General features: G+C 41.3%; 1 protein-coding gene across 8 annotated transcripts in view; it reads left to right on the top strand.

Moving 5' to 3' along the window:
• The window catches only part of ASPP (Ankyrin-repeat, SH3-domain, and Proline-rich-region containing Protein), an 87,687-nt gene that overhangs the window by 17,376 nt on the left and 42,498 nt on the right, over window positions 1-27,813 (top strand). For 5 of the 8 annotated variants that reach the window (XM_069050425.1, XM_069050427.1, XM_069050424.1 and 2 more), the window contains one exon: window positions 3,100-3,195. In XM_069050425.1, coding sequence (XP_068906526.1) covers window positions 3,100-3,195 — 96 coding nt within the window. The other 3 variants (XM_069050429.1, XM_069050432.1, XM_069050433.1) reach the window with 3 other exon arrangements.

Below are 27,813 nucleotides of genomic sequence, written 5' to 3'. Positions count from 1 at the left end.
GCGCACCGTTCATTTGTCTTTCCGAACATGATGGTCGTGACGTCCGCCGACACGAAATTCGGCGAGAAAACTCCCGAAGTCCTGGAAAATGTGCTGAAAATGGGTACGTTTCCATTATTTCCAACTTGGTAATTTGCCTAATGAATGTAATTATCGTCGGCTGTTTTTTTTCCCATTTTCGTTAGCTGTTCGCAACGGGCCCAACTTTCGATTTGTTTTTCGAGGGTGGTGGTGGTCGAGGGTGGGTGTACGCATTTGCGAAATGGAGGTGTAAACCCGAATCAATCACGTTACGTATATGATCCAGGAGATGTAAGGATAACGTATTCAGGTGATCGATTCCGGAGGCCCAGATATGTAGTAATAGAGCGGGTTTTGTGCGGTAGCGATGCCCACTCGATCACATTCTAATACCTTAATTAATCATGTTTGTATTATTGGTTATTTGATATGATTAGTACAACAGTTCGATTCTATTTACTTTTCGAATGGCTGCGCAATCGGACGGTCGGTTCAAAAAAAAAAAAGGATCAAACATGTTCTGTATTATTCGTCAATAAATTAACCAAAGGGTTGTTTTCCAACGCGAACAAAAGCGTTTCTATCGATAAATTCCGGCGATTTTCTAATATTACTAAATGCGGAGGTGGTTCTGACGCAGAAGGTGTTGAATGACAAATGAAAAACTCTATCAATAACTGATAACCTCTGAGGGAAATTTAGTCTCGATCAGGATCTGGATGGATTGCTCCGCTGCGAAATAAAATTATTCGAATGTTTCCGCGGAGTTATTGTAAATGTGTCTCCATCGAAATTGACTGGGGTTTATGATACACGTGTCGATTTGCCCCTTCTTGTGGATTTGTAAATTTGACATTTGACAACTCACAGTGCTCACACCACAAAATTTCAAATCAAAGCCAAATCGAAACCAATTTCATCTTTTTCGATAAAGATGAGACCTTATAAAATACCTTCATCCTTTTTTTGTCCTCAGGGTAGGCCAATTTTTAAATTTTTCAACACTTTCAATTTCCGTTTTACGTAAAAATCACGGTTGCTAAGAAAACCTAGTTACCTTTGAAAAATATGACATGCGAATTACAACCAAAAAGGTCGGCAGTTATGGAGCTACAGTCCTTTTTTTTAAATCAGCTGTCAAAGTGTTGTCAAGTTGGTATATGAGCAATTGAAAGTGCATTTCACAATATAGGTTGGCAACGTCGAGCCGTGCAAGGTCATCGGCGCTGTCATTGCGCATAACTGTCATTACTCATTTGCGTTTGCGTTGAAAAATTAACGCACAAAATTTGAAAAGGTGCCTTAGTAGTGCACAGAGAGTGAAAAAATGCTCCTGATTCGGTACTGCGAAGAGTTGAAAGGTGACAACCCTGAACTGAGTAAAAAGGCGATTTGTGAGAAAGCTTCAAACATATTCAGTGTATCGTATTAAATACCTATTTTCTAAATTCTCATTTATTTCCGTAAATACTTTTTTAAAATTAATGTTTTCTTCATTGTTTAAACTGCAACTGTGTTTCATTACAAAAAATCGCTGTGTTCCAAAGTCCACTTCAATGTACCTAAAAGAAAGTACATGCTCTACAAAATACTCTTTAAATACAAGTACATATGTACCTACATAAACCTACGTTTCATTGAAACCTTTAACACTGACTACGTGCGACGTTTCAATTACGTTAGACAGACTGCCAGACATAACCTCAATTTTGACGTGGGGGGAATTGTTATAGAGTTAGTCGGAAAGTACAGGTTTTAGGGTAACACAGTCTGGTCTTTAATAAAGTTTTGACACTGACAGCTGATTTTAAAAAAATTAGACAATAGAAAACCCTGCTGCATTACCTGCTGCAAACATCAAAATGTATATCATCAAAACGTCAAAATCACAAAAATCGTTTATTAATGAAAAATGGTGTATTAATGAGGTCCATTAATATAATTCACGGAAAAATATTTTTTTGTTCGACACTGTCAGATTTTGAGAAATTTCTCCTGTGTGAGCGGATTTTGATAAATGTCACAACTTATCAAAACGAAACGTCAAGCTAATTTTAAAGATTTTAAGCGATTTGGCGCCTTTAAGGAGCTCGTCGAACAAAAAAACGTTGTATTCAACTCGTTCTTGTGTAAATTGGGCCTTTTTCTTGTCTCGTGGGCCTTTAGAACGCTCGTTTCACTCGCGTTTTAAACTGGCCCACTCATGCCAAAAAAATCCCAATTTACACACGAAGTCGTTAAATAAACTACTATTAACGGTCAATTATTTAAGTCACACTTTAAATACTGTCGGGCGAATTTTTTTATTAAATTTATTAGATTCGTTTTTGTGTTTTTGCAAATCGTCAAGGTATTTATTGTTTTTTAATACATAGTGTTTGAATGGAAGAAATCACGTGACAATGAGTACAAAACATTTTTGACAATTAAGTGGAGAAGTAATCAAGTGTATGAAAACAATAGATTTGTTTTTGTGCTAGTTTTTTTGTTATTATTTTTTTTTTAATTTAATCAATCGAACAGACGAAATTTATTGTGGGACGATTTGACTTGAATTACATGCTACGATTTTAGTTACATCATTTTGGAGCCCCTGGTTTTCAGGCAACCAAGTAATCACATCGATTTACCTTTGCGACGTAGGTGGAAAATCTCACAGCCAACTACGATGTAAGAAAGAGTTTGTAGCTTTGTGCAATGATAAAAAATCAACTACAGTCGTAGTTGTTTGTTGTAATTTTGTGGTAACGTCTCTGCTCGCTCTGCGTATATCATTGGATATTTGTCTCGCGTGCGGGTATCCCCACCTGCAAAACTCCCGTTTAATTCGCAGGATTCTAATCCCATCCTTGTGTGGAGAATTTGATTTAGAGCATCACAGGAGACTGTTCAAGTACCGCGCGTCTGACAGCTCGTGCTGATATTATCCCCTGAAGTATTTCTATTCACGTAAAGTGCGGATTGCCGTACTCGTCAGCTCCATTGTGGGGCCGGCGGTTTCACCTCTCCTAATTTAATCATTCGCCCACCCCGTTCGGCACCAGATTTCCTTAGCTCACACTTCTTGTTCTTTTGCAGAGTGTCCCCTCCGCGAGACCGACCACCCCTTGGAGATCCTGCAGCGTTGGGGTTCCGGCCGCTTGGTCCTCCGCTACACGGTCCTCAGCAGCTCCGGTGAGTGCGCCTCCCCCTTTTAAATAGTTCAGTCAGACAAGATGTTACTGGAAATATTTCATTCCGGGAGTGACGGGGTAATGCCGCAAGGACCCATAAACCTGTCCCGGAACAGTTGGTTTTGCGAAGATGGCGCGCACACACGAATAAATCGCTTGTCGCGACGTAATTGCGACGGTTTCCGGGCGGAAAAATTCCGCCCCAATCCAGGGGGGGATGGAGTCTTCGGTTTGACGGATCGTGGGGGTCGGGGTCCCCCGATATGGCGTCCAAATTGAAAGTTATTCAACTATTTTAAATTAGTCCGATCCGAGCGGGTTTTTTCCTTCGACAAAGCGAACTTTGCCAATATCAGAAATTGTGAAACCGCAGACTTGGGTAAAATGCCCGCGGCTGTTTTATGATGAATGTACATATTCCGAGGGCTAATGTCGGTCTTATAACGTGGTTAGAGGAGCGGGAACGGAAAAAGGATACGGCCGCAAGTCTGCAGGATTAATGACGGGCCCGGTGGAAACTTTCACCTCTTTCCCCGTCGCATTATGAACGATTGTACGTCGGAACAACGGTCGTAAAACAGATCGAGTGCCGGTCGAACCCGGTAAACATAACAAGGGTAATTCGCAGCGAAACCGTTTTAGAACGCTGCCGGTTATGATGCGCCCATATTGTTCGAACACAATGTCGTTCGATATGAAGATTATGGCCGCATAAACTCGAACATTCGACGCGACGTTACATTTTAAACATCCCCGAGCAAGATGTCGGCACAATAATGCGAGCACGCAATCGATGCACTTGTGTACAGACAAAGTTTACCCTCCGAGGACGACAAATAAAGGGTCGCGCTGATGCCACCTGAAACGGTTTCCAATCGGCGCATTTTGGCCGTCACGAAATCGTTCGATTAAATTTGAGGCCGGTCAAGTGGTCATCAGAGTTTCCCGCAAGGTGTAAGTGAGTCTCGGGGTCGGAATTCTACCCACGGGGCTCGGGAACTATGCGCAAACTAGCAAAGCTTAGATGAGCGTCGGGGAGTTGTTTCAGTTTTTGGCGCTGCGCAAGAATTAATGGTGTTGAGCGGGTGCAATTTTTCAAATTGGATTTCACCTAAAACGCCTTGAATGCACTTTCGCCCCGTAACAAGCGGAATTTAACTTTGGTGAAGAAATGTAGCCACGGGAAGTTGTAACTGCTGTTCTACCGACTATTTTATGTAGGGAACTTGAATTTTTTGCACTTGAAACAATGGTGTATTTATTACGTGACGAGGAAAGTTCATATTTTCGTGAAAAGGTACACTTGTATTCAAAAAAATCGCGTACACCATTTAAATCAAGTAAGCAGTTTTATAGGTTTTTGTATCGTTTAAAAACGGACTTTTTCTGTCATTTTCGCAAAAGTTATAGAACAGGTTGTCTTAATTTTTAGAAAATTTTATTTGAATTTTACATTAACATTTAATCGTGGCGCCACTTTTCTTGTTCAGAAACTTTTGATATTGGCATTTTTGAATAACTTAAGTGTCATAGTATGACGTTAATAGACGCCAGAAAAACAAAATTACACAGGCAAATAATAGGTGTACGCGATTTTTTTGATTACAACAGTACTTTGGTCCCGTGAGATATACATATGTATGATGGTTTTTGCACGACTTGATGCGTTTTTAATAATTGGCAGTAATGGTTATTTACATTACAAATACGGTAGGCTACATTTTACAGCGCGAGGTTTTAACAAAAACCAAGCGATGTAAAATGCCTACCGCATGAGTAATGTAGGTATTAATCTTTTTGGCCGACGACCCATTCATTACTCGTTTTCTCAAATTTGAAATTTGTTGTAACCAATAATTTTGCACAACCTGTCAAAGACTGACATTTGATTAATGAAATGGCAGAAAGTGATCTATTATATCGACTTTAGAAGAAAAGAGTTAAATTATGTTCATTTTCTAAAACTGAGCTGATCAATGGTAGCGGTATCTTGTCTTAGTACAAACGGATATTTCTGATAAGCTAACTTTTTTTTCGAGGTCCCAGAAAGCTTAAAATGTTCACGTTAGTTTACACACTCCGTGCGGTAAAATGGCAAATATTTTGGTTAGTGTGTAAAAATCAAGATACCGTAGCTGTAAACATGTCATTTGGAGTTGAGGCCAAAAAAGAAATTTGTACAAAAAGACACAGAAAACAGGGCAACTCAGTATATTTGTCGTCTTGGTAACGACTTGGGTGAACTGTCGACGTGACGTTATTCAATACATTGTGTCCAAAAAGTCTGGAAACACCCAAACGAAAACGCAACGCATAATTTTTGAAAAAAATCGAAAGACAGGTCAATTAGTGTTTAAAAAAAAATTCTGCTGATATTTTCTTTTTGGTCTTTTTGACCTTGAAAAAGTTAGTTTTTTTCAGGAAATTTCGTATGTAAATTGAAAATTTTTTTTACCGTCGGGTAGACAATTAAAAGATCTATTAAAAACGGTAGTAAAAGTGCGACGTTGCCATTTAAAAAAAAACCCTGATGCCATCATAACTCTTTCAAGGTCATCAAAAACAGCAAACAGATACCATCAACAGAAAGCTTTTTGAAAACGCTAGCACACTTGTTTTTGCGTTTTTTTCGAAAATCATTCGTTTCTATTTTATCGGAGTGTTTCCAGACATTCGGGACACACTGTATAAGTGAGTGCCCTCGTATTATCTTTACTTACCCACTCTTACGACTTCTTCATTCATTACTTTATTACCACTTGACACATTATGTCAACGTAACAATGCCACCATCAATAAATTAACTTAGTCGTCTGTGTTTTTACCCCCGAGGGACCAAAAGTGCTACTCCACTCCCTCTTTTGGGGGACTGAAATAACGCTTTATACAAAGGTCGTGCAAAAAATTATTTACTAAAGTAATTTTCAATGTTATGACTAAAAAGTCATATTTTGCAACTCATTGTCTCATCGAAAAAATGACTTCCTGTAACTTTTTCTTCCTGTCCCTGTCAGTTGATGCTCAAACATTTTGAAGTTTTCAGAACTTCACCCAGAGCAAGGATTATTGCTTGTAGCAGAGGCACTTTTCTGAATTGGATTTTACACTAAACAGTTTCAATTCACTCTTATCTCACTATTTACGGTTCTGGAGGAGTTTAACTGTAGAATAAAGAAAATTATACCTTGTGGAAATGTAAACTCTATAAACCGGTAACCTATTTAGCGAGAACAAATTTGTCAGTATGTAGTAATTTCGATAAATATAAATTTCTCGAGTTAAAAATCGTCTTCTTTAACTTGAAATGAAATTATTCCCTGAAATGTCGTTTCAGCGTTGCGAAAAGTTTTATGTAGTTTATAAGTGGAAAAAAGTTATTAGCTGAAGTATTTTTCTTAGTTTTGCGAGCAGCTTTTTGACAAAAACGTCTTGACACAAGGCGGCTTCAGAGGTGACTTTTAGATACTTCGCCATTAATCTGGTGTTAAAATTTTTCTATCGATGAGTTGATGCAGCAGCCACTTAATATGTACCTAAATCCTGCTATCGAAACACTTCTTAAAGTCTTTCGCTAGATGAAATTTTGTTTGGTTTTAGACACTTAAAAAAATATTCAGTAATAGTTATTTACGAACCAAGTGCGGGAAGACGATGTTCCCGCATGAGCGCATTTTTTTAAAGCACGAGCGACGAAGTAGCGAGTGCCTTTAATTAATGCGCAAATGAGCGGAAGATGTATTTTTTGTATGAACATTGAATTAAATTTTTTTGTTTTAATACATTAAACATAAACATGAATTTCTTTAATTTTGTGAGTAGCTTTTAAAACTTTTAAGACTTTCTAGAATTTTTTGAGGTGTAAATGTGCACCTCTACAAATCCAGTTTCGAGCTGAATCCCAAACAAACATCTTGAAGTTTTTAAAACTTTACACAGAGCCGGAATTAATTGCTTTCAACAGATGCACTTTTCTGAATTACACTAAACAGCTTTAACGCACTCTTATCTTTCGATTTACGGTTTTCGAGGAGTCTAACTCTAGAATAAAGGAATATGGAGTAACTTTTGGAAGCGCAAACTGTACAAACCGGTATGCTGAAAATACATTTTTCAATGAATATAGATGTGACAAGGTTTGAAAACAATTCAAACTGTAAATGAAATTGTTGCTTCCATTTTTTACAACGTTTTCCTGTAGCTGTTTGACAGAAAGCTCTCGATGTTTGTCATAACTTAATCGCCAACTCCAGACGATTTTCAGTGAGTTCCCTGGGGTGTAAATTCGGGCGGCAGTAGACGCCGGTATCTTTTCCGTTCCCACGAGTCTAGTGATAGAATCCTCCCCTTTCGAGTCTTAATTTGGTGGAAAACTCGAAAACCGTGTTGACGAGTTGATGTACAAGCGAGTGATGGATCTGATAAAAGGGTAAAAAGCGTGAAAACACGATTTTGAGCTGTAATTGGAACGAGATGTTTGAAGAAGCTCTTTTTCCCAATTAACAGAAACGTGACAAATAGAATTGATTCTTTTGAACTTGTTATAAAACTAGAGCGTCGTCGCAAGTCGACAAGGTTATTAAGGTTTTTCGAGAGGTGACGAAGAAGCTTCCTGCTTGTAACTAGTAGGTTATTTTTTTCCCAGTAAAATTAATTTCGCAATTTTCCCCTTCTCGTGTTAATCTGAGCGCACCGAGAGCAAGAAGCGTGACATAATCAGTCTAGATTTCGAGTTTCTTTAATTAATAATTTTATCAAGAGCGAATTGAAGAAGCGTCGAGGTGGAATTGGAACGTGGAAGTACCAGACCGTCGTCGTATCGGAATCGTGTGGGGTTTTCAGGGGGAAAGTAGTGTTGGTGGTGTGTTGGCGTCTGTCATATTTCACCGACGGCTTAGCGGGGGTTTTACCGGCTTCGTCCCAATCCCCGACAATAGAATTGTATAAAATCCCGCAGTTACGGCGAATCCCCCTTAACCTTGCCCCCTCGATCTACCCCTTCCGCCGTCCACGTCTCTCTCCTGACTGATGACAGTCTCGTTCCTCTCGAACCAGATGCGTACTGTCTAATAACTGTTCGTATGACAGATGACTCTCTGTATGGCACATCCACCGACATAAATCACCGCTGACGAACAACCCCCCCGCTGTAATTCTCAGGCGAAAAACGTCGAAATTTCCGAAATTTCACGCTCAGTTGGACGTTTTGTTTTTGCGGAGCATCCATCCGGTGGCGGCACGCTTTCCGCCGCCGGCTCTTTCATGTTTTATGCCGTCACTTCTCCGGTTCTTCTTCTCGGATAACGGATGCCTTCTAAATTCTGCCCCGTTTTCATATTCCGCGTTGTTATGGTGAGCGCGTCTTGCAACAAATAACGAATGGCCGACCTCATTTTCGCCGGAATAACGACTCCGGGACAGATTTTACACGGACGGAATGCAGAAGAGGTGGCGCTTATTAACTGGGAGGCGGCGACGTGGTCGGACGGTTCAAATCCACCGGGGGTCGAAATACGAACGCCGGAGGTACGCGGCTGGCACCGGAAGTTTTCGACCGCTCGTACGGGGGGCGACGCCGAAGTTCCCGACGCGCCCGTCACGTGGACACTAAAATAAAAAAAAAATCGTCCAAAACTGCGACAATTTTCAAAATTTGTATTAAAAAATATCTCGGTCGTGGGGTAGTGATTTAGTTTTGGATTGCGGAAAATTAAGAGTGCGCCAGATTTTGTTGTAAATATTTGATGAAATGCGGACGATTGGGGTGCATTTTTTGGGGACACTTCACTTTGAGACTGGAGAATTTATTTTATCCTCGAGAGACGCGAGCGTTGAAAATTTCATCCTGCTATAAATTATCCCGACGTTCTTTTTTTTCGTATTAATTCGACTATCCAGTAAAAAGATGGTGAAATAAAAGTGGATCGATTCCATTAAAACCGCCTAAAAATTCAGTCGAGAGGCGATCGACGCCGCACCATAACATTTGATGCAAATTAAACGAGAGTCTTTAATTAACGATTTTCCCTCCTATTACATTCTTTCGAGACAGTCGGTTTCTCGGCTTCCCTCTCCTCCAGTCTCGTTACGTCGAAAGAATGGCGGTCACCGTTTCCAGTTTATTTATTGAGATTTTTTCGATCCGGTTAGAGTGACGAAATTGCCACACCGAATTTCAATATTTTTCCAATAAAAGCCGACCCTCCAATAAATCAATTTGTTGAAAATTTTAATTAACCGTTAAGCTTGTTAGAAATTAATTTCGTGTCAACTTGTAATCCAAAGTATAAATTCCAGTTTACGGCCGGAGCAATTAAAATGTCAAATTTATATGGAAACTTTCTTGATCGGGAGAGATGTGAAAGTGAAGGTGCACAATGGAATTTATGAATGGATTAGGTCAGGTCAGTTGGACGACATCGATCAACTTTCCACTTTTCCGGGGATCAGTCGAGATCTTAATGATCGCCGCGAAACCGCACTCCCGGAGGAGATTTATTTAACGGCGACCGCCGGATCCATCCGGGTAATTGAATGTGTACGCATTGAGAGCTCGCCCCGGAAAGAATTAGGTGACAGTTTGAAATACCGGAGGCGGGATACATTAAATCTACTCCGGTGGCCATAGTTGACGCCGTTTCCGTTTCCCGAAAATTGACTTTCGCAATTCCCCACATTAGGGGAAAGTCGCCCCCACCCGGAGGAAAAAAACCCGCGATAAACCCTCCCACGATGGATGGCCGCGCTTTTCACCTGGCAACAGTAAAAGTGTTTATCAATGTTTTTCGTCTGCAAACTTTCAACCGGATTAACGAAATTTTTTCGTCGCCGCCGCAATGCAGCAGATTAAAACGCGAATTTGAATTTTTCAATTCTAGCCGTCAAGTAATTACGCGCCGCGTAATTTTAGGCAATCTTCTCCGAGGAGTGGTATTTTACGTTGTGACATGTTAATGTGATCATAAATTCAAGACGATCGAGGTTAAATTGTGCTTTATTGGCTGAATTTAATTTTACTGCCGGTTGGGACTTGTTTCGTTCTTGAAAACTGGGATTATTTGAGCGCAGGCCTCAAAATCGATTGTTTGAATTATTTAACTCGGCCGCTTTAAAAATAAAGCAAAAATTTCCAGCTCGTGCCGCCCCCGGCACCGCCGCTAATCATCTTTCGCTCGAGCCTAATAATAAGTGCCCTGAAGGAGCACCCTGCGCGTAGCACCCACCGTCCACTTTTATTTTTCCCCTCGAGGTTATTTTCCCCGTTTTTCCAGTCTCGTTGGAAACTAAACATTTTCAACAAAATTGATTTCCCATTAGGTCTCATTTTAGAGCTTCACCATTTTCCTAAGCACCATTATTTGCCGTTTATATCGATCCTGGCGGGGATTAGGGGGATTAAATCGCGTTTAAATGCATTTCAACTGAAACCGGTGCAGCGATCATTATTCCAAGCAAAACGAGGAAATTCACACCGACGAAAGTTCAAACGTATGCAGTTTCTCCCCGGTTTCAAATTAAACCGGATCGGTTTATGTGTGTGCAAGTTTAATCCGTATGTTGCCGCCAAGAATGAATGGAGCGGTTTATCAAGGAGGGTTTGAGGGGCAGGTGGCTCAGAGGCGGGGGCGGCGACGTAATCGCCTTAATAATAATTAAACAAGTGACGCCGTCTAAGCCGAAACGGCTCAGCTGGACCGTAGGAGCGACTTTGAGACGGCTCTGTCGTGCTAATTTGACACAGGATAATGTCAATGAGTGGGAGAGAGAGAGAGAGTGGTGAGTGTCCGGGGATTTATCGCACGTGCAAGTTTTTCCTCGCGCTAGTAGGAGAATATTGATAGGTGTGGGAAATAAACGATGCAGTTCTCGTACGGTGCGTGTTGCGTGCAGAGATAAAATTTTCAATGGAAAAAATGGAAAAGAAAACCTCCTCGAAGACGCCATCAATTCGGACGAAACGTTGATTAATTTCGGCGACAAGCGACAATGGATACGTTCGTCGAATGTTAAGCGGCGGAAAGTGCACAAATGAATTTGCGAGAGGGAATTAATTTCGATCCGGGAAAAATTGAATGGGGGCCAACAGGTCTAGCCGCGCGGCGGTGATTCCCCTAATAACGAAATTTTAAATAATTAGACCCTTCCGCGACGACTTTGTTGAATAATTCCCTTTTCGGCGTTCACTTCCGCAATTTTCCATCTGTTCCTGCGGAGGAATATTCATGGAAACTAGGCCGGCAACAGTGGCGTGCGGTGGTGCATCGTGGTCGGCGTAATTAAATCAGGTCCCGGAGGAAGAATGGTCCGCCCGCCCCGCCCGCTCGTTCCTGTTTAATAACGGAAGTCGCTTCCGCAATTCTCGGGTCGATTTGTCCTCATAACGTCCCTAACATCATAGAGACGCACGGCTTATTTATTTTTGATTCCCATCCGGTCCGGGGATTACCCCGAACAAAGGACGCGACTCGTCACAGCTGAAGTCTTCGACCAAATTAAACTGGAGATCCAGTGCGGACTTTCCGGATATTAACTATTAACCTAATCCCATTAGATCCTTTAATTAGGACATTCACAGGCATTCCTAATTCAGTCAAGAGATATAATTGTGTTTGTGTTCAATTTGATTTACGTCGAGGTCGACAGCCCCTCAGAAATTCATAAATCCGGATTAGTCCGGTCGGAACGTCTTCGTATTAATAAGCGGGTTCCGGATTTTTTCCGGGGGCCGGTGTCCCCATCCGGCAAACAAAAGGACCGCCGCAACCGACTACATCAGACGCAATTTATATGTAAATGTCTCCCGATATTTCACTAATAGGGAACTGTAGCGGGAATATTACATTAACACCCCCAAATTATTACGGGATCAAGCGCCAAACCCTTCTCCGTCTCGCGTTTTGCCGCTCTCGAAAAATTTTCACTTTCTTCCTTTGGCTGAATAAATTTCCAAGGAAAATCCGGAACCGATCCAGGTATTACCGAATCCGAAATTGCTTTTTCAAAAGTCCCCCGGGATCGCCTCTCTCAGGTATTTTATTAAACTTTTAATTATATTTTGAAATATGCACTTAATAAAACTGTGCTCATGTTTGCTTCCTGGCGCCGAGCACAAGAAAATTAATTTTGTCCGGCACCGGATTTATTATCATAATCTCGAAAATCGCGACGATTTATTGCGCCGGTAAATAGTACGGCGAAAGGGAAAAATATCGGCCGAATCAGGGATAAAAAATAAACAAAACCCACCGGAAGCTTTTTCATCTCGACGAGTTGTCGTTTAAAAGTTCATATGACGTCGTTGCCGACGTGGTTTATCTCCGCGAAACAACTCCCCGAAGGACTCTTTCGGTGCAAATTGCTTTCAGGAAGCGACAGCAATCCGGGACTCTCATCCTAATTAAAATCAAAAAGAAATGCTGCACGGAACTGACACACGTTACCCGGAAAATTATGAGCCCGGAGTCTTTTGAACGCGCTGATTTAGTAGGTACGTGCCAACGGCTCACAATTTTCCGACTCTGCTTCCTGTTTCCCCTAAAATTAATCTTATTAATCTTTCAAGGTAAAATTCTACGTCGTGATTGTCCTTGCCGAGTAAAAATATTCAATTTCTTGTATATCCAAGTGTTTCAGATGTTTTCATTTTCTTTTTGAACATGCGTTATAATGATTAATTGAAATGATGTTTTTACTACTTGTGTCGCGAACGGAGGTGATGCCATCGAGTGTCGAGGTACGTTCCAGAACGGATTTGAGGATCGTCATGAGAAATATCGTGATCTTTGACCTTTCGAGCTTCTGAAATTGCTTCCCTTCTGTACGATGACTTGTTAGTGTAGATATCGTGCGTTTGTCATTTTCGACTGAAGAATTTTCTCCGAAACGTTAAACACAATTTTTCGTGTTCGGTGACTTCCTTGAATGCTCTTTCATCTGTTTCAACACCGCCAACGACCTTTCGTGAATGCGTCATATCGCGAAGACACGTTCGCTCCGGAATCGTTTTCTCTCGAGCTTTCAGAACATCCTGTGTAATTTCCAGTCGACGTCTGTCACATCGCGCGAATAAAAATCCTCGCCGCTTTGACGAGCCTCGTGAAAATCTAGTGGGGGCGGTTTGTATCGGGCCCGGTGGTGGGTAATAGGCAATTTGGAACCTATTAAACACATGCCTGTCCCCCACATTAGCCGGGATTAGCTCGAAGTTCATTAACGTACGCGCTCGACTCATGCACTACTTGCTCCTTAACCCTAATCCTGTCGTTAGGAACCGCCCGACTTGAAGAAATTGTTTTAATTAATTCGGAATCGTTCGTTTCGTTTGGGTGTTTAAAACGTGCGGCATCTTTTTAATTAACTCGGATAATTCAAGGTGGGGACACGTCGCAGAAAGGGGATACAACACACACACACACACACAGGACGAGGTCCTGCAATCTCGACGTTATTAAAGTCTGGTGCTCCCTTTGAAGTGTCCTCGGAGCGAAACGGGAGCCATCTACTCGTAATCAAGCTTTTGTTGTGATTCCTTCACGACCTGCAAAATGGACGATTAAATCTGAATCTGATAATGGAGGACGATCGCCGCCCGCCTTCATTGTCCGACGATGATTCTTTTTCTCTACGTCGCGTTGTGCAATCGAAGAAACTGACCTCTCGCTCTGAATTACGCAGTCGGTCGATTATTCATTTCGGTGAAATTAATTTCCGACACTTTAATTAATTTTATAATTTAATTCCCATAATTCATCGTGAGGTGTTTGAGCAGCACATACGTCTTAATTCCGTTTTGGCATTAACAAGAGGTGGAAAAAACGTTTCTAATTACTGTCGGTGACACGTTCCTGGCGTTGCAATTATAAAAGTTGCAACGAAAATAAATTAACGTGTCGGGAAAATGTCGCCGGTCCATTATCGGGAGCAACCTGCAATTAGCGTCCCAAAATTGTTCGTCTTTCACCTAAGGTAAATTGAATAAATCTGGCGGCGAAAGAATTCCACCCCGTAATTAGGAGGGGTGGACGACACGCCCGGTTTATTTATAAAGAATAGCGCAGAATGAGTTATTTATTGTGGAGCGATTCATTAGGGATTTTCGAGCTTTACTCCTTCACGGACTTTCTGTACACCCCATCCATCACGGTAAAGCACACCGCCGAGACCGGTACAATTTATTCGGTTTCTTTAATAAAAGAAGGAATAAACGCCTTTTGATAACAACGAGATTAAGTCCGCGAATTAATGGTCCATATCGAAAAATTCGCCGAAAGCGGTTCCAAGTTCGCGGAGGGTGGGTATTTCAGACTTTTCAGGCAACAAAAACAGTTAATTGTTATCACAAAGCGGGGTCTTTAGAAGGCAGCCGAGCGCAATGCATTTAAATGAGTATGATTTCATCCCTGAAATTCAGTGACGCTTTCCAGACGTACTACTTCTGTCACCCGATCCTCCACTAAGACGGGCTTCCGGAGAATTACGCCGAGCTAAAGTCAACGGCTGGATTCCTTCATCGGAACGAGGCTCAAATTAATTGGAGAAGTGCAAAGGGGGTCGCCTGGAACGGGTCGAGGATTTATTTTTCCCCGATAGAGATTCTCAACTCCGTGCGGATACGTGGTGTCAAAAAAATCATCGATTCGTTAGTTTTCTTCGGGCTGGAAGTTTCGAAAAGCTTTTTTATTTTTGTTTTGTGCGAGTCCTCCAGAAACGAGCTTTTTAAAAGCTTCAAGGGTTCGATCGATCAGGCATTGTGTCCAAAAAGAAAATCAAACAGGCGGATGAGGCGGCAGGTGGTACTCAGGGATTTTTCCACACAAATGATTTGCACGGGTACGAGGTTTATTTGTCCCGGAGCAAAATGGTTTTCTTGCATCACTAATTAAAAAAGTTGTTGTTTTTTATTCGGTATATGCATCTAGAGTGGACAATTTTTTTCGTGCTGTAAAATGAAATACTTCGTTTCATTTTGGAAAACTTTATTCACGCTTTGGTACACTTGCACTTGACCAAATTTTGCTTAATTTGGTACAGAAATACGAACAGTACGAAATAACAATACTTCTGCTGGAATAACTTCATTTTCGCCATCCTATTCGGTCATTTTGTGGAATTTATTGTGAAAGAAATCAAAACTTCAGCATGATGAGAGCTTTGGGACTTTCGGCTCCACAATTACAATACACAATTAATTTATACTTTCAAGTTTTATTAATAATAATTTACGCAATTTATTTTACGGAGACAATCTGTAAATAACAGATTACGTATGCAACTAAAGCACTTTTTTATGTGTAGGATTACAACACTCGCTAAGCTTGTGCGTGTAAACTTCCCACCTGTAAAAAAAAGTAGTGCGTTATGCACATGTTGCATAAATATTCTTTTTGCAAAACCTGCTATTCTTTCAAGAATTTTTTGTCAAGCCGAAAGCGAAATCAGTCATATTTTTTATTTATTTTTTTTGTCAACAGCCTATCTATTACAAATTGATATTTTTCGTTTTTTTTTTCTTTTTTCCAAACTAAATAATAATACACGTTACTCCAGAAATGATAATATCTCACACATAAAACTTCTCATTGGAGTCATATTTTTATATGTACAGCCGCGAACAATAAATTTTGGTCGTCAAGGTCATTCTTTGACACAACGGGAAGTGCTCTAATGGCCATAACCTCTCTTGCCTTGTCAAGATCTTGTCAACTTTTTGGAAGTCCCAACTGGATTGCCACCCTAGTTTCTGACACATCCGTCTCTATCAGCGAAATAATTTTTACTGTGTTAAAATGCGAAACTGGGGGCATCATTTGGAATGTTTAGAAAAGTTTGACATATTTTTTTAATTTGACGTTTTATTGACGTTGAATTAAGCAGGCAAAATTTTTAATTTGTGACATTTCAAAATGACCTTGACGACCAAGATTTAATGGTCGCGACTGTACTTGTATAAATAACTATTAAAAACAGGTTGTTCTTTCTGGGACACCTGTAAAATGATAACTGTTAGTACATTTTCTTACCTAGCCACTCTGATGGCTCCTAAAAATTCAGCCTTGACGGCAGAGGAGGGAAATCGAAAACGCACTTGTTGGCCATGCCTATGAAAGGCGGAGGACGACTATATCAACCGCCGGTTTCAAGTGTGCGTCGATTTCGTCGTTTCCGATGAAAATATCACGTCTTTGGGGATCATCCGGATAAATTATAATTCCCCGCTGCGCCACGCTCAGTTTTACAGAGCCTTCAAACTCGCCCTGGCCCACCCTGCCCATCCCATGTTCTTCACCACTCCGATATGGTCGAACCGACCTATTTTCTTAAATATTAGTCCATTGTATATCAATCTCAGAATGCAGAACAGTCAAGAGTTTTTACTCCAACTCAACAAATCGGGTGGACGGCTGTATCCCATGATGGGGGCACGTTTATAGTGCGCATGCGTACCTGACCCTGTGTTGTGACAACTGTGTGGGTAGAATAGACATTAATTTGACAGTTCATAGTCGTGCAATTTTGACATTTGTCAAGTCAACGTGCAATGGTATAAAAAAATCAAATGCACGCTTATGAAATGTCATACAAATGTCAACTCTAGCCCACTCACACAGTTGCCGCATACATTTTCGTACATAGTTGCCATACTTATCCACAAACATTTTGAATCACCCAATACTAAAAACACATTTGTCTGAGCGTGGTTGGTAATACGGTCAAAATGGTTTAGCTCCTTTGTCACTGCAAGGTTGCTTACATGTGTATTTTGTGTTGAAGAATGACAGAGAATGAAATTAACTTACTTGGCAAGCTACTAATACCTATGTCTGTTGCTTACTATCGCCTCTCCTCAATAGTTTCGTTTAATATTTAATAATTACTATTTCATTGAAGTACCAACAACTGTCAAAAATATAGAGGTTATGTTATTGGACATATTTAATCTGGCTTATGGAGACTCATAAATAACTATATCAAAGACTCAAAAGCGTTCGCAAAAATGATTAGTCCTTGCATTGGTGTTTGGTTCCAAAGTTCCTATTTCACGCTTTTGAATTTTGAAAATCGGTTCGTTTTCTTCAAATGACGCGTCAGTACCAGAACATTTTCTATTTTATTAAGAAAATGTGTTCAAAGTTATCTAAAACGTGACCTGCCCCTTAAGATTTGCATATCGTATTAATTTCACGAATTTCTGTAGTGGTATCAAATTATCAGACAAAATTAATATAAATTATTATTATTTAAATAGTTGAAATCACTAAGAAATTCGTATTTTTTTACAGAGTTACGCTTACCCATTTCGTTACAAATTTCCGTTGGCATCAAATCTTTTTTGAACAAAAAACCTTTAGTTCTGTCCACTTCAAAATTAAAAAAAAAAAAAACTGATGGGATGAATTTTATACGTTACACTGATATCTGACGTTGTCGGAAACTTTACAAATGACCATGGTAAAACTGGCAACAATGAATTTAAAAAAAAGTTGTGTGTAATTTCTTATTCGGTATATTTCTGAATAATTTTCCCCAGTCCTGATCTGCTTCATTTTATTTCACTATCAATTCCATTGTAATATAGTTGTGACAGTTGGAGATTGTGAGATTTATTAAGCATTTAGCGTTTGTCTCTGTGAGAATATTCTGTTGGAAATCTCTCCGGCGACGTTCCTCGCTTATTATCTTAATTATCTTAATTCCGTATTTTAATCTGTCTCGTGATTAGCATCCGTTGAAGAAATTCTCGAGTCGTGGCCGATCCATTTGCCATCATTACATAATAAATTAATTACGCGTCGAGAATCGCAGGATGGAGAGTTGCAGGATTGACAGGACAATGATCCAATTACCGTTTCGGAGGCGGAAGGCTGCCCACATCGTCTCCCCACATCCCCTCACCCCTTCCACTATCCATCAACTATTCGGTTCAATCGGAATTTTAATTGTAAATTATCTGAAATAATGCCGGGAATTTAATTGAATTATCTCGTTTTGGTGTTTACACAATTCGAAGTGCGGCGTCGAAACAATCCCGCCGAAACGGAGCGTTTTAACGAGTTTTTCTTCGCGTCGAGATTGTAAAAACAATCGAAAACGCTAAAATTTCCTTTTGAATGTGTCCCGACAAGAATCCTCGGCTCGTTTTTAATTAAATCGGGCGGCGCGCTTTTAATTTTCGACGACTGGCGCGATGCTTTTCGCCGAGATTCCATCCGGATAGCGTCTCATTCCGCGTGCGGTGGTGGTGTCAATCGATGAAATGTGCGTGGGGAAGGAAAAAATTTATTCGTCGAACATCCCGAAACAAGCCTCCTCCTCCGTATACGAGCGTGGATTTCGTAGCGATTTTGCCCGCGGCTCGGACCGTGTGAGAAAAGGAAGAACGAAGCCGCATTCCAACAGGTGTTTGTAGGTTAAGGAATTTGGCTTTAAGCCGACCTAGAAGGTAAAGACTGGCGCGAACGCGACCAGAAAGCGACGAGAATTAGACGAGGGTCTGGGCCCTCGGCGACCCCGACGTTTTCCGAAATCTACTACGCAGCCCGGAGGGGACACGAATTTACATAAACCCGTGAAAATGTCGATCGTACGATCGAAACGAGTCAAAATTACAAATAACAAGGACGAAAAAAACGAAGCGGCCGGCTCGATCGCCGGATCTGAATCCGATCGAGCGCACGTGGTAGACTTGCTTTTTTCATTCCAAAATCCTATCGCTTGCCATTGATATTCCCACATCTGGGGTCGTAAATTTCTCGTTCGAACCCTTGTCACGAGGGGTGGTAATAATTAGCACTATTGTTCTGCCACAAATCAGACTTCTTCGCCTTCGTCGACCTCTCCACTTTCCACCTAGTTTTTTTCCACCGCATGCAAATTCCCTCGAATTATTTTCCGAATCGTGTCCCACGCACACCTCTCGCATTGTCTGTTAAAGTATGACCAGTCGTCCTTGCTACATTTCTCGGTATTCTTCAGTTGGTGAAGACCACAGTACACCATCCACATTGACGTTTTGACTGGACGATCGACTCGCCTCGCTTCTTTTCCTCTCTCCGAGTTGTATGGATCACAAAATTACCAACTAATTTGGTGCAATAGAAATTTAATTTTGGTGGAACGCGACGAAAGATGAAAAGGTAATAATTTCTCGGCGAGATTGAGTTTTTTGCCCTGCCGATGTTTAAATTAAATCGACGGGGTGTTAATTAAGGGATCCGGGGTTAATAAAGGGCGACTGGGATGGGATTGTCTAGGCTAATATTGGTTCAATGGACGGGAATAACGCCGACGAATTAATTAGGGGGCAATAATAGGAATATTTCAATTTGTAATGACGAGAGAGGGTCGGGTCCATTGTGTTTCTTGGCGTGGCCGAAGAGAATTCCTGACGAACCCAAAAATATTTTCCATTTTTTCTTCTTCCCTCCGGTCATCAAAATAAATGAATCACACTCGGACACTAATCCACTCGCTCATTTACAGTTGTGCGAGGTAAAACTGAAAATCGCATAATTAAAACAAACGTCATAAATTTTAGCAAATCCGGTCCAGTCGTGATGCAGTAATCTGTGCCCTCGTTTAAAACTTTTCCGTTTTTTCCGAACGCTTTTCCATCCGTCATTTTCACGAGCGCTTTGTGGATGATTTAAAAAGAGTGAAATTTTTCCTTTTAACCGTGGAGGTTTTTGTTTTCGACGACTAAATTATAAACAGGAATTTTTTAATTAGGTTTCCAGCGGAGAGAAAATCGCCCGAAACGAAGTCATTGTTTCAGGAAGAATTCTTTAGAGCGACCTGTCTCGCTGTTCATTCACAAACTAATCGACCACTTAACGGCCTATTAGGTACAAATATTAATGCAAATTGGAGTGTTCGATCGTCGAAAACAAACACACCTCGACGGAACGGGTCACCCACCTCTTTTAGGTCCATTTTTTGTTTGTGGAGCACAAGAGGACCGCGACAAATCAAAGATGTTTCGCGGGAAGTCAAAATTTTGTCACAAAATACCGGAAAAGATTCAGAAGAAAAATAGCTTGCACCAGAGATCACAAAAAGTTGTGAATGAAATGTTTGTTGCTTCGGTTCTTTTTAGTACGGTGAATTTGAAGATTCAAGGTCGGAGTGCCATTTTTGAAAAGGTTGTAAAAACGATGTGGAGCACAAGAGGACCGCGACAAATCAAAGAAGTCAAAATTTTGTCACAAAATACCGGAAAAGATTCAGAAGAAAAATAGCTTGGCACCAGAGATTTGGTAATTGTGTACTTTATCTACTTCTGGAATTTTCACGTTTTTTCTGGCTAGACAGCCTCAGGGCGTCCGCTAAATTGTTTCCCACCACTTAAACCTTGTGCAAATGAATTTTCCTTGCCCTTTAGTTATACTAGGACATTGTCGCGACCTTGAAACACAACAAGAGAGAACAAGAGAGAAAAAAATGGCACTTGCACAAGGTTTGAATGGTGGGAAACGATCTAGGAGGACGCCCTAAGGCTGTCTAGCCAGAAAAACGCGAAAATTCCAGAAGTAGGTAAAGTAAACAATTACCAGAGATATTTTCGACGACACAAAAAGTTATGAATGAAATGTTTGTTGCTTCGGTTTTTTTTAGTACGGTAAAAATGGTGAATTTGGAAAAAAATTGATTCAAGGTCGGAGTACCATTTTTGAAAACGTTGTAAAAACGATGTGTGCAGACGCATCGATCGTTACGTGTAAAAAAAAAGATGTGGAGAAGGTTGTTGGCGCCTTCCCAGCACGATTTCTCGTGGGTACCGTGGTACCTACACCACGAAAGATGAACCCGGCCCTGGAATGCTTGGCGCGCGGAGCCTCCCCACAAAAAAAAATAGTTGTGGGAGTACCGTCGGTTACGTCAGCGGCGGTACCGGCGCGAAAACGTACCACCTCGTGGTCGTCGGCTTTCCTTCGGCGAATTTCCGTCCCTTGGCGAATCTCTGGTCGGTTTTACGACCGAAAAATCCGACAGGTGCATGAACCGCTTCGTTAAAGACAGGCCGCGATCCGACCACAGGTAAATTTCAAATTCCCCCACTCCCACCTCACAGGTTGATGTCGTTGCCAGCACCAGTTTGAAGCAAGGTACGACCGGTGGGTACCGCGATCGCCGCGTCGACCCGACAACCAACGGTTTTTCAAACGTTCTAACGCGAAATGTGCACAACATATGTGGTCCTGTGAAGCGACAGTGCGATTTTGTGTTTGTGGATTGTGCCAGTACCAAGGAAAAATCGTCGTGTGCTTCGGATACGGTACCACTCGTTCGGAATAACAAATGCGAAACCTGGGCACGACTCCCATCGGACACGCTCTTTAGGCGCACTGGTACCTTGCCCCGTCTGGGGTGATTTCCCGGGTAAGTCGTACCTAGCAACAATATTCGACCGGTCGGTGGTGGTACCGCCGCGGAACGCCGCCGTTCCCGCTGTTATTGTTGTTGCGGAAACCGCATTTTTCTAACGGTTCTGGATCGCGATCCTGCATAATCTCGATTGGCCACGCCGAAACTGAAGATTCGTGCGGATCCAGCTGGCAAGTCGCACTGGAACTCGGTAATTATGCAACGAAGTGACAGGTTCAATGGATGTCATTTTTGCCGGATGAACGGTTATACAAATTGCCCAACGGTTATCCGTCACTTCTCCACTACTACAACTGTGCGTTTCACCAAAACCAAACAGAATCGTTGACGAAAAGTTTCCACCATGAATTTATGCTGCTGTTCATTAATTAGGCGCGTCACAGAATCAATCCAGTCTCGAATTCGGGACCAGACTCGGCTCAGCCTCGTTCCAGTTACCGTGGTAACAAGGATCACGGTTCAAGGGAAAAAAGTGCACCAAACGGATACATCGACCGATTACGATTAAGGATTAAGGCGAGCCTCGTGGAGGAAGTGTTCGATCGAGGAAGCTACAACTCCAATTAATACGAAAATGGCCAACGGTGACGCACGTCACCGGCTATCGAATGTCACCGTAAAAAAGAAGCGTTATCGGGAGTGTCGTCAGGCTGTGGAAAAAAAACGTAAAAATGATTTTTAGAGTTTTTTTAATGACGAAACTCGCACCGACCCATAAAATTTTATACGCACCAGATGGTCTCGCAGTTTGCAGTACCTACCAAGGAGTTTAACTGTTAGATCATTTCTGCAATTGTCTTGCAGCGATTTTTGCTTTTGCATTCCTGTCATATCTGGAATGGTAATTCGCCGTGATAAAGTCGCCCGTGCGTGGCTAATGACGCAATGAAAAAATTTCAAATTTCTGCAATTCAAGGGCACCGATTAAGACCTAAGATTCATTTGCTCGCCTCGACGCAAAATACAATTTGTTCGAACAAATCTCGCAATGTTCATCGACTAAACTTTATGATCCTTTTCTTTGTTTTATCTTCTTCTTAAGCGTCTTTATTACGCCGTTATGCGTCTTTACTCCGCTCTCCGCCGTATTCAGAAGGTTTTTATTATTTAGAACAAACTCCTCCGTCCTGTGTTTATGTTTTATTTATTCCGATCCATAACACGTAACAATTCAACTTTTACCGAGTTCCGAACGAGCACAGGAAACGGTTCTTCCGTAATTATATCAGAAATTATTCAAGAAGTTGTGGTACCGCCGGTCCAGATTGCAGAAAACGTTGAAGTTTTCGGGTTCGGTGAGGAAGTGAAAAATGCAATCGGAGGTGTGTGTGAAAGCGCCATTGTGAGAATTATGTGTACCATTGTTTACCGGTACAAGACTGAATGGTTTTTGGAACGCGATTGCATAGAACTTTCTAGTCGTTCGGCGGATGTTATGTAGGTCTGACACCTATTTCAGCGATTTTGTTTGTTTTTGGAATTGCGATGGGTCCGATAGAGCGTCATTGTTCGACCGTGATGGTCTCATGTGCAACAGACAGACGATTGAATGCAAAGCAAATGTGCTGTTTGCCGAAGGGATAACGTTAACAATTCATCCATTTCACGTTCGATTATTTACATAATACAAATAGAGAAAAGTGAGGAAACGCGGCCGTCCTACTTGTTTGCCCGACGTCGTAAATACAGCCACTCTATAAGGTCACCGGAGTCTGATCCGGGCGATTTTTGACCGCGACGAGATGAGAAATTCCGGGGATGCCAGGCGGACGCCCGATCGAGACGGGCAATTAGAAGGGGCGCCCTTACAAATCGGAAAAATCCGTCACGAAAGGGCATCACGGCGGCCATCACATTTGCACCGGACAAAAAGAAAAATCCCCGGCTGGAAACCTTTCTGTTTGGCCTGTACCTGCTTTCGAATTGTTTGTTCTGTTTTGTTGGCGTTTGATCTGCGAATGTGGCGTGGAATTTTTTCCGTGAGGGGTTGCCGGCAGAAATCATAATGCATACTTGTCCGGATCGATAACAAGTACGATATGGCGAAGAAGTGTAAACACAATTTGTTGCCACCGTTCAGATCCGGAACGATTCGCCTATTTACATGAACATTTCGTGTGGATTGGTCCAATTTTCGTTGCGGAATTCGCGAAATTTAATCTTCGCCCGGGAAACAGGAGGGCGGCGGCGGCGAAAGGATCCCTTCTGAAAAAAATATGGACTTTCTATAACTAGTGTCGTGCAGTAAATCACTCGGATATTCTTCGAAGGAATAGAATGGAATTGAAATTTTTGTAGTAAGAGAATGAAATTTTTATGTTCAAGCTTGCAGATTTCTGGGGGGGTACACCGAAAACTGCTTGTAACAATAATTAATGGCTACTTTGCTTCTTGACTGGCTGAATGTGAAACGCAAATCCTTTTTTCTAGCGCCATAATAATTTATCACCATTAAACGAGCTATGGAATTATATAAACAGATTTTTTAATAATGTAAAGAGTAGAAGTGAGTCTTTTTGTGCCGGGCCCACATCTGACAGCATGGACACGCCCAAAACGAACGACTCGTGTAATATCACAGTAGGGGCGGTTAAATATTGGATAATAATTTCGTAATTTCGATTTTTTAGAGGCTTTATTTTAATGGAGAATAATTTAATTAGGTAGTAAATATTTCGTGTAATTGATAAATTAATCGTGACAAATTTTTTTGACTCGGTCGAGCCGCCTCTGGGACACTTCTACTCCTAGGATTTGAAGTATGTACTTCTACTCCGCTCAGAAAAAAAGACACTTTAACCGTCTCTGTGGAGATACACAAAGGCGCGATTTTCGACCGCTTGAAGATAAAAATGCATTATTCTCGAAAACCTTGGAAAGCAGAAGAGAATTATGTAGACTTTTCTTTTAAGAAAGGAATTTTTTCAGAGTTTCGCCGCAGCAATCGTGTCATGAAGTTTATGTTGTATCAAATGCATATACAGGGTGTTTTTGAAAGTTGTGCAGAAATTTTAAGCACGAGCTACTGGCTTCATGTAGAACTCGGAAAAAATATTTAAAAAATTCTATGTCATTTTAAAATGACATTTATTTTTTGAGCTACTTTTTTTTTAATTGCTTTTAGTCTTCTACGTGTTCCACAACCTCGTAGGTAAAATTTCGGCACATTTTAAAAATACACCCTTGTATATCATGTTTTATAAAACGTACACCAATGCGGTTTCCTTGTTTTAAAGCATATCTCTTATAGGTTACTTCACATTGTCAACTTTCTAAAGACAGATACTTCACAACACATACCTACATTGTTTCTATCAAAATTACAGAAAGTAACACATAATGTGCAATACAAACAAAAACTACTGTCAATTGCTGCTTTGAAAAGTTCAATAGAAAATTTGGTTTTATAATGGAACAGCAAAAATTTTCGATTTTTTTTATAATAATCTCCCACGTGCATGGGAATTATTTTCAGTATTTTTTCCCGTCCGCGACTCGTGCTTATTTCCACAACAAAACCATTCGTGAGCTCCGAAAGATAAAATGATGCATTTTGATGAAAAACTACAACGTTTAATAGAGGTGATTATTTATGTTTGATTTGTTCCAAGGAGGAATGACTACTGCTAATTTTAAACAATTCAACATCTACTGGATAGGTAAATAATTTAGTTCTGGAACAGTTATATATAACTAAGGTTTTAACAAGTTTGATAAGGGTTGAACATCTTTCCGGTCACTATTTTCAGACTGTCAACAGCACTATTAATTCCATTTGAATAAACCGTCCTAAAGGAAATTCACGAAAAGGACTGATAACGGCGTGTTCTAAATGGAAACAGAATCAATATCGTTGTTGGGAAGGTTTTTCAATAAACATTTTTCAGCATTTGAGTACAAATATTGAATGAAATCGGATAAAAACACGTGAAAAACATTTATACTGTTGTTAATGCTTGCTGTAGATGCAGTCGACGAAATATTTGATTTAGATGTTATCGACGAGTTGTTGTGGGAAATTGCACCGTCCTGTTGAAACCCAGAATAAAGTAGGTTTTTTCACGCGGGAAAATAACAACACGCTACGCAAACATAACATGTTTGGAGAGAAGTTGTTAAAGCGCACTTTCCTATTTTGGAGTATTTTAAACTGGCACGCAAAGAAATAAAAATAACAAAAACGCTCACGCATCCAGTTAAATTTTTCTATTTTCCGACTCGTATTAATTTAACGTGTTTCTTTCGACGGTGACGTCGACCTTTTTCGATTTTTTCCACGGAACAAAATCCGACGGCCGTAATCTTTTTTCGACATTACCCACTTGCAAGTAAGATTTATCATTGACGAGACAATGCAATTAATGTTTTTGACCCACTTGGGTATTTAAATTCCAACGTCGAGCTCGGATAAAGATGCAGTCGGTTACATTGTGTTTTTATAATCCCATCATCCTTCTCCGGTGACCCCCTTCTTCTCTCCACCTTTAGAAAGTTAAACGATGGCAAACTCAATTTCACTTTTCGACGAATTTTAATTCGCCGAAAAACCGAAAAAATCACGTAAGCACCGCCGCCTCTCGTGAATTCCAGATCAGGCGTTTTTCGCGGGGAACGTGGAAATTTCGGTGCAAATCAGCCGAAGAACCGGATCGAATCGATACATTCACATTCTGGTCGAGAGCGCGTTAGAAATCTAATACAATTTCTTACTGTTTTCCACCCACGTGACAAGTTCGCGTTTAGAATGTCGCCCCAGTCGAAGAATTTCAATTCAGGACCGGACACCCACGAAAAATAAACACACTCCGGAGTCGAGGTATAATTGTGCAGCGAGATAGGGGCGGTCTGAGTGGGGGTGTATTAAACGAGCTACCCTCGCCGTAAAAGGATAACGGTGTTAAAACAGCACAATCTCACCTAGAACGGTGAAAGAGGTGGTTTTATTGCCGACAGGATATCCCAATAAATAACAAACAATTTTCGCGGTTAATGAGAAAACTTGGGGAAAAATCTCTTCAAATAGGAATCGGGCGATCGACGGCGCATTTCAAAAACAAAAATCCAGGAGTGGTGGTCAGACGACGGACACGGCTTCGTCGAGAAGCCTTTTAATTAAAACACAAATTATCCACAGATGAGAGAGCCGCAGCAGCGATGGCTTTGTACAATTAATACCGAATGGGAAGAATGCTTCAAGTTGAACAGTTCCATCCAAGGATAATACCCATGAATGTACGCTATTTCCTTGTCTCTTTAACATATCCATTAAACACGGCCGTTTTAATTTCCTCTTGCATTCCGTTCGCTTGTTACAAAGAAGTCTCCAATCAGATCCACGTAACAGATGTTTCTGGTACTGTTAGTGCCACCTCGGCGTAGCTTTCTCGAGGAATCGAGAAAGTCTCATTGTTTTTCGGTTTGATGGGGTTGCCCCAGCCCTCCCGGCCGCAATCTGGCCTCCCCTAATGAAAATACGTGGGTCCGCGGGGCCGAATTTGAAAAACTTTTGCCCCCGGAAACTTGGCACGAGCAGCGCAAAGATAAAGACACCGAATTAGGGAAATAATTGGGGGCGCGTTCGCTCCCCAAACCAAATGGTCTAGTGTTGGGGGGCGTCGAAAAATACGAATGATTGTTGCACGAACGGAGATTATAGAGTGCAAGCGCAATGTTATGCATCCAGAGTGAATGCAGGTCGCAGTTAAATGCGAACTAAATGTCATTGTTTCAACGGAGCAAGGAGAAAATGTGTGCGAGCGCCGAAACGGGAGCTATCACGTCACGCTTTGGCGCGCTTTTCAAATCGGGATCGATTCGTGTGTCGAATTTAATTAATCCGGCAGTGTCTGGTGTGGCTTTCAGCTGATGATACAATGGTCGTCGATGGACGATAAAAAGCTGCCGTAACCCCCCACCTACGCATAATCCTGGGGTGTTATGTGGCGAAGAGCCCGCAGGATTATCCCAGCTAACATCTCGTTTATGGACGAAACTGGGTCAGATATGTTTGCATAATAATGTAAAACATTCGGCGGGAAAATTCTTGGAATTTGCACGCGTAAATCAGTTGCATCGGCCCGGATCGATCCGGGGCCGGTGTCGTGTCCGTCCTGAAAAATGAAAGAGACGCGGAGAAACCGCACCTGATGGTGAAAAAAATTTCCCAGAGGTACTGTTCCGGCGCTGGGCAATAAACAATTATTAAAATTTTACAGCTCCTCGTCCGAGCCGTGTGTTTTAT

This window comes from Tenebrio molitor, chromosome 6 (genome assembly GCF_963966145.1).
Source record: "Tenebrio molitor chromosome 6, icTenMoli1.1, whole genome shotgun sequence".
Lineage (NCBI taxonomy): Eukaryota > Metazoa > Arthropoda > Insecta > Coleoptera > Tenebrionidae > Tenebrio > Tenebrio molitor.
The sequence above is the reverse complement of the archived record's forward strand: the minus strand, read 5'-3'. Positions and strand labels throughout refer to the sequence as shown.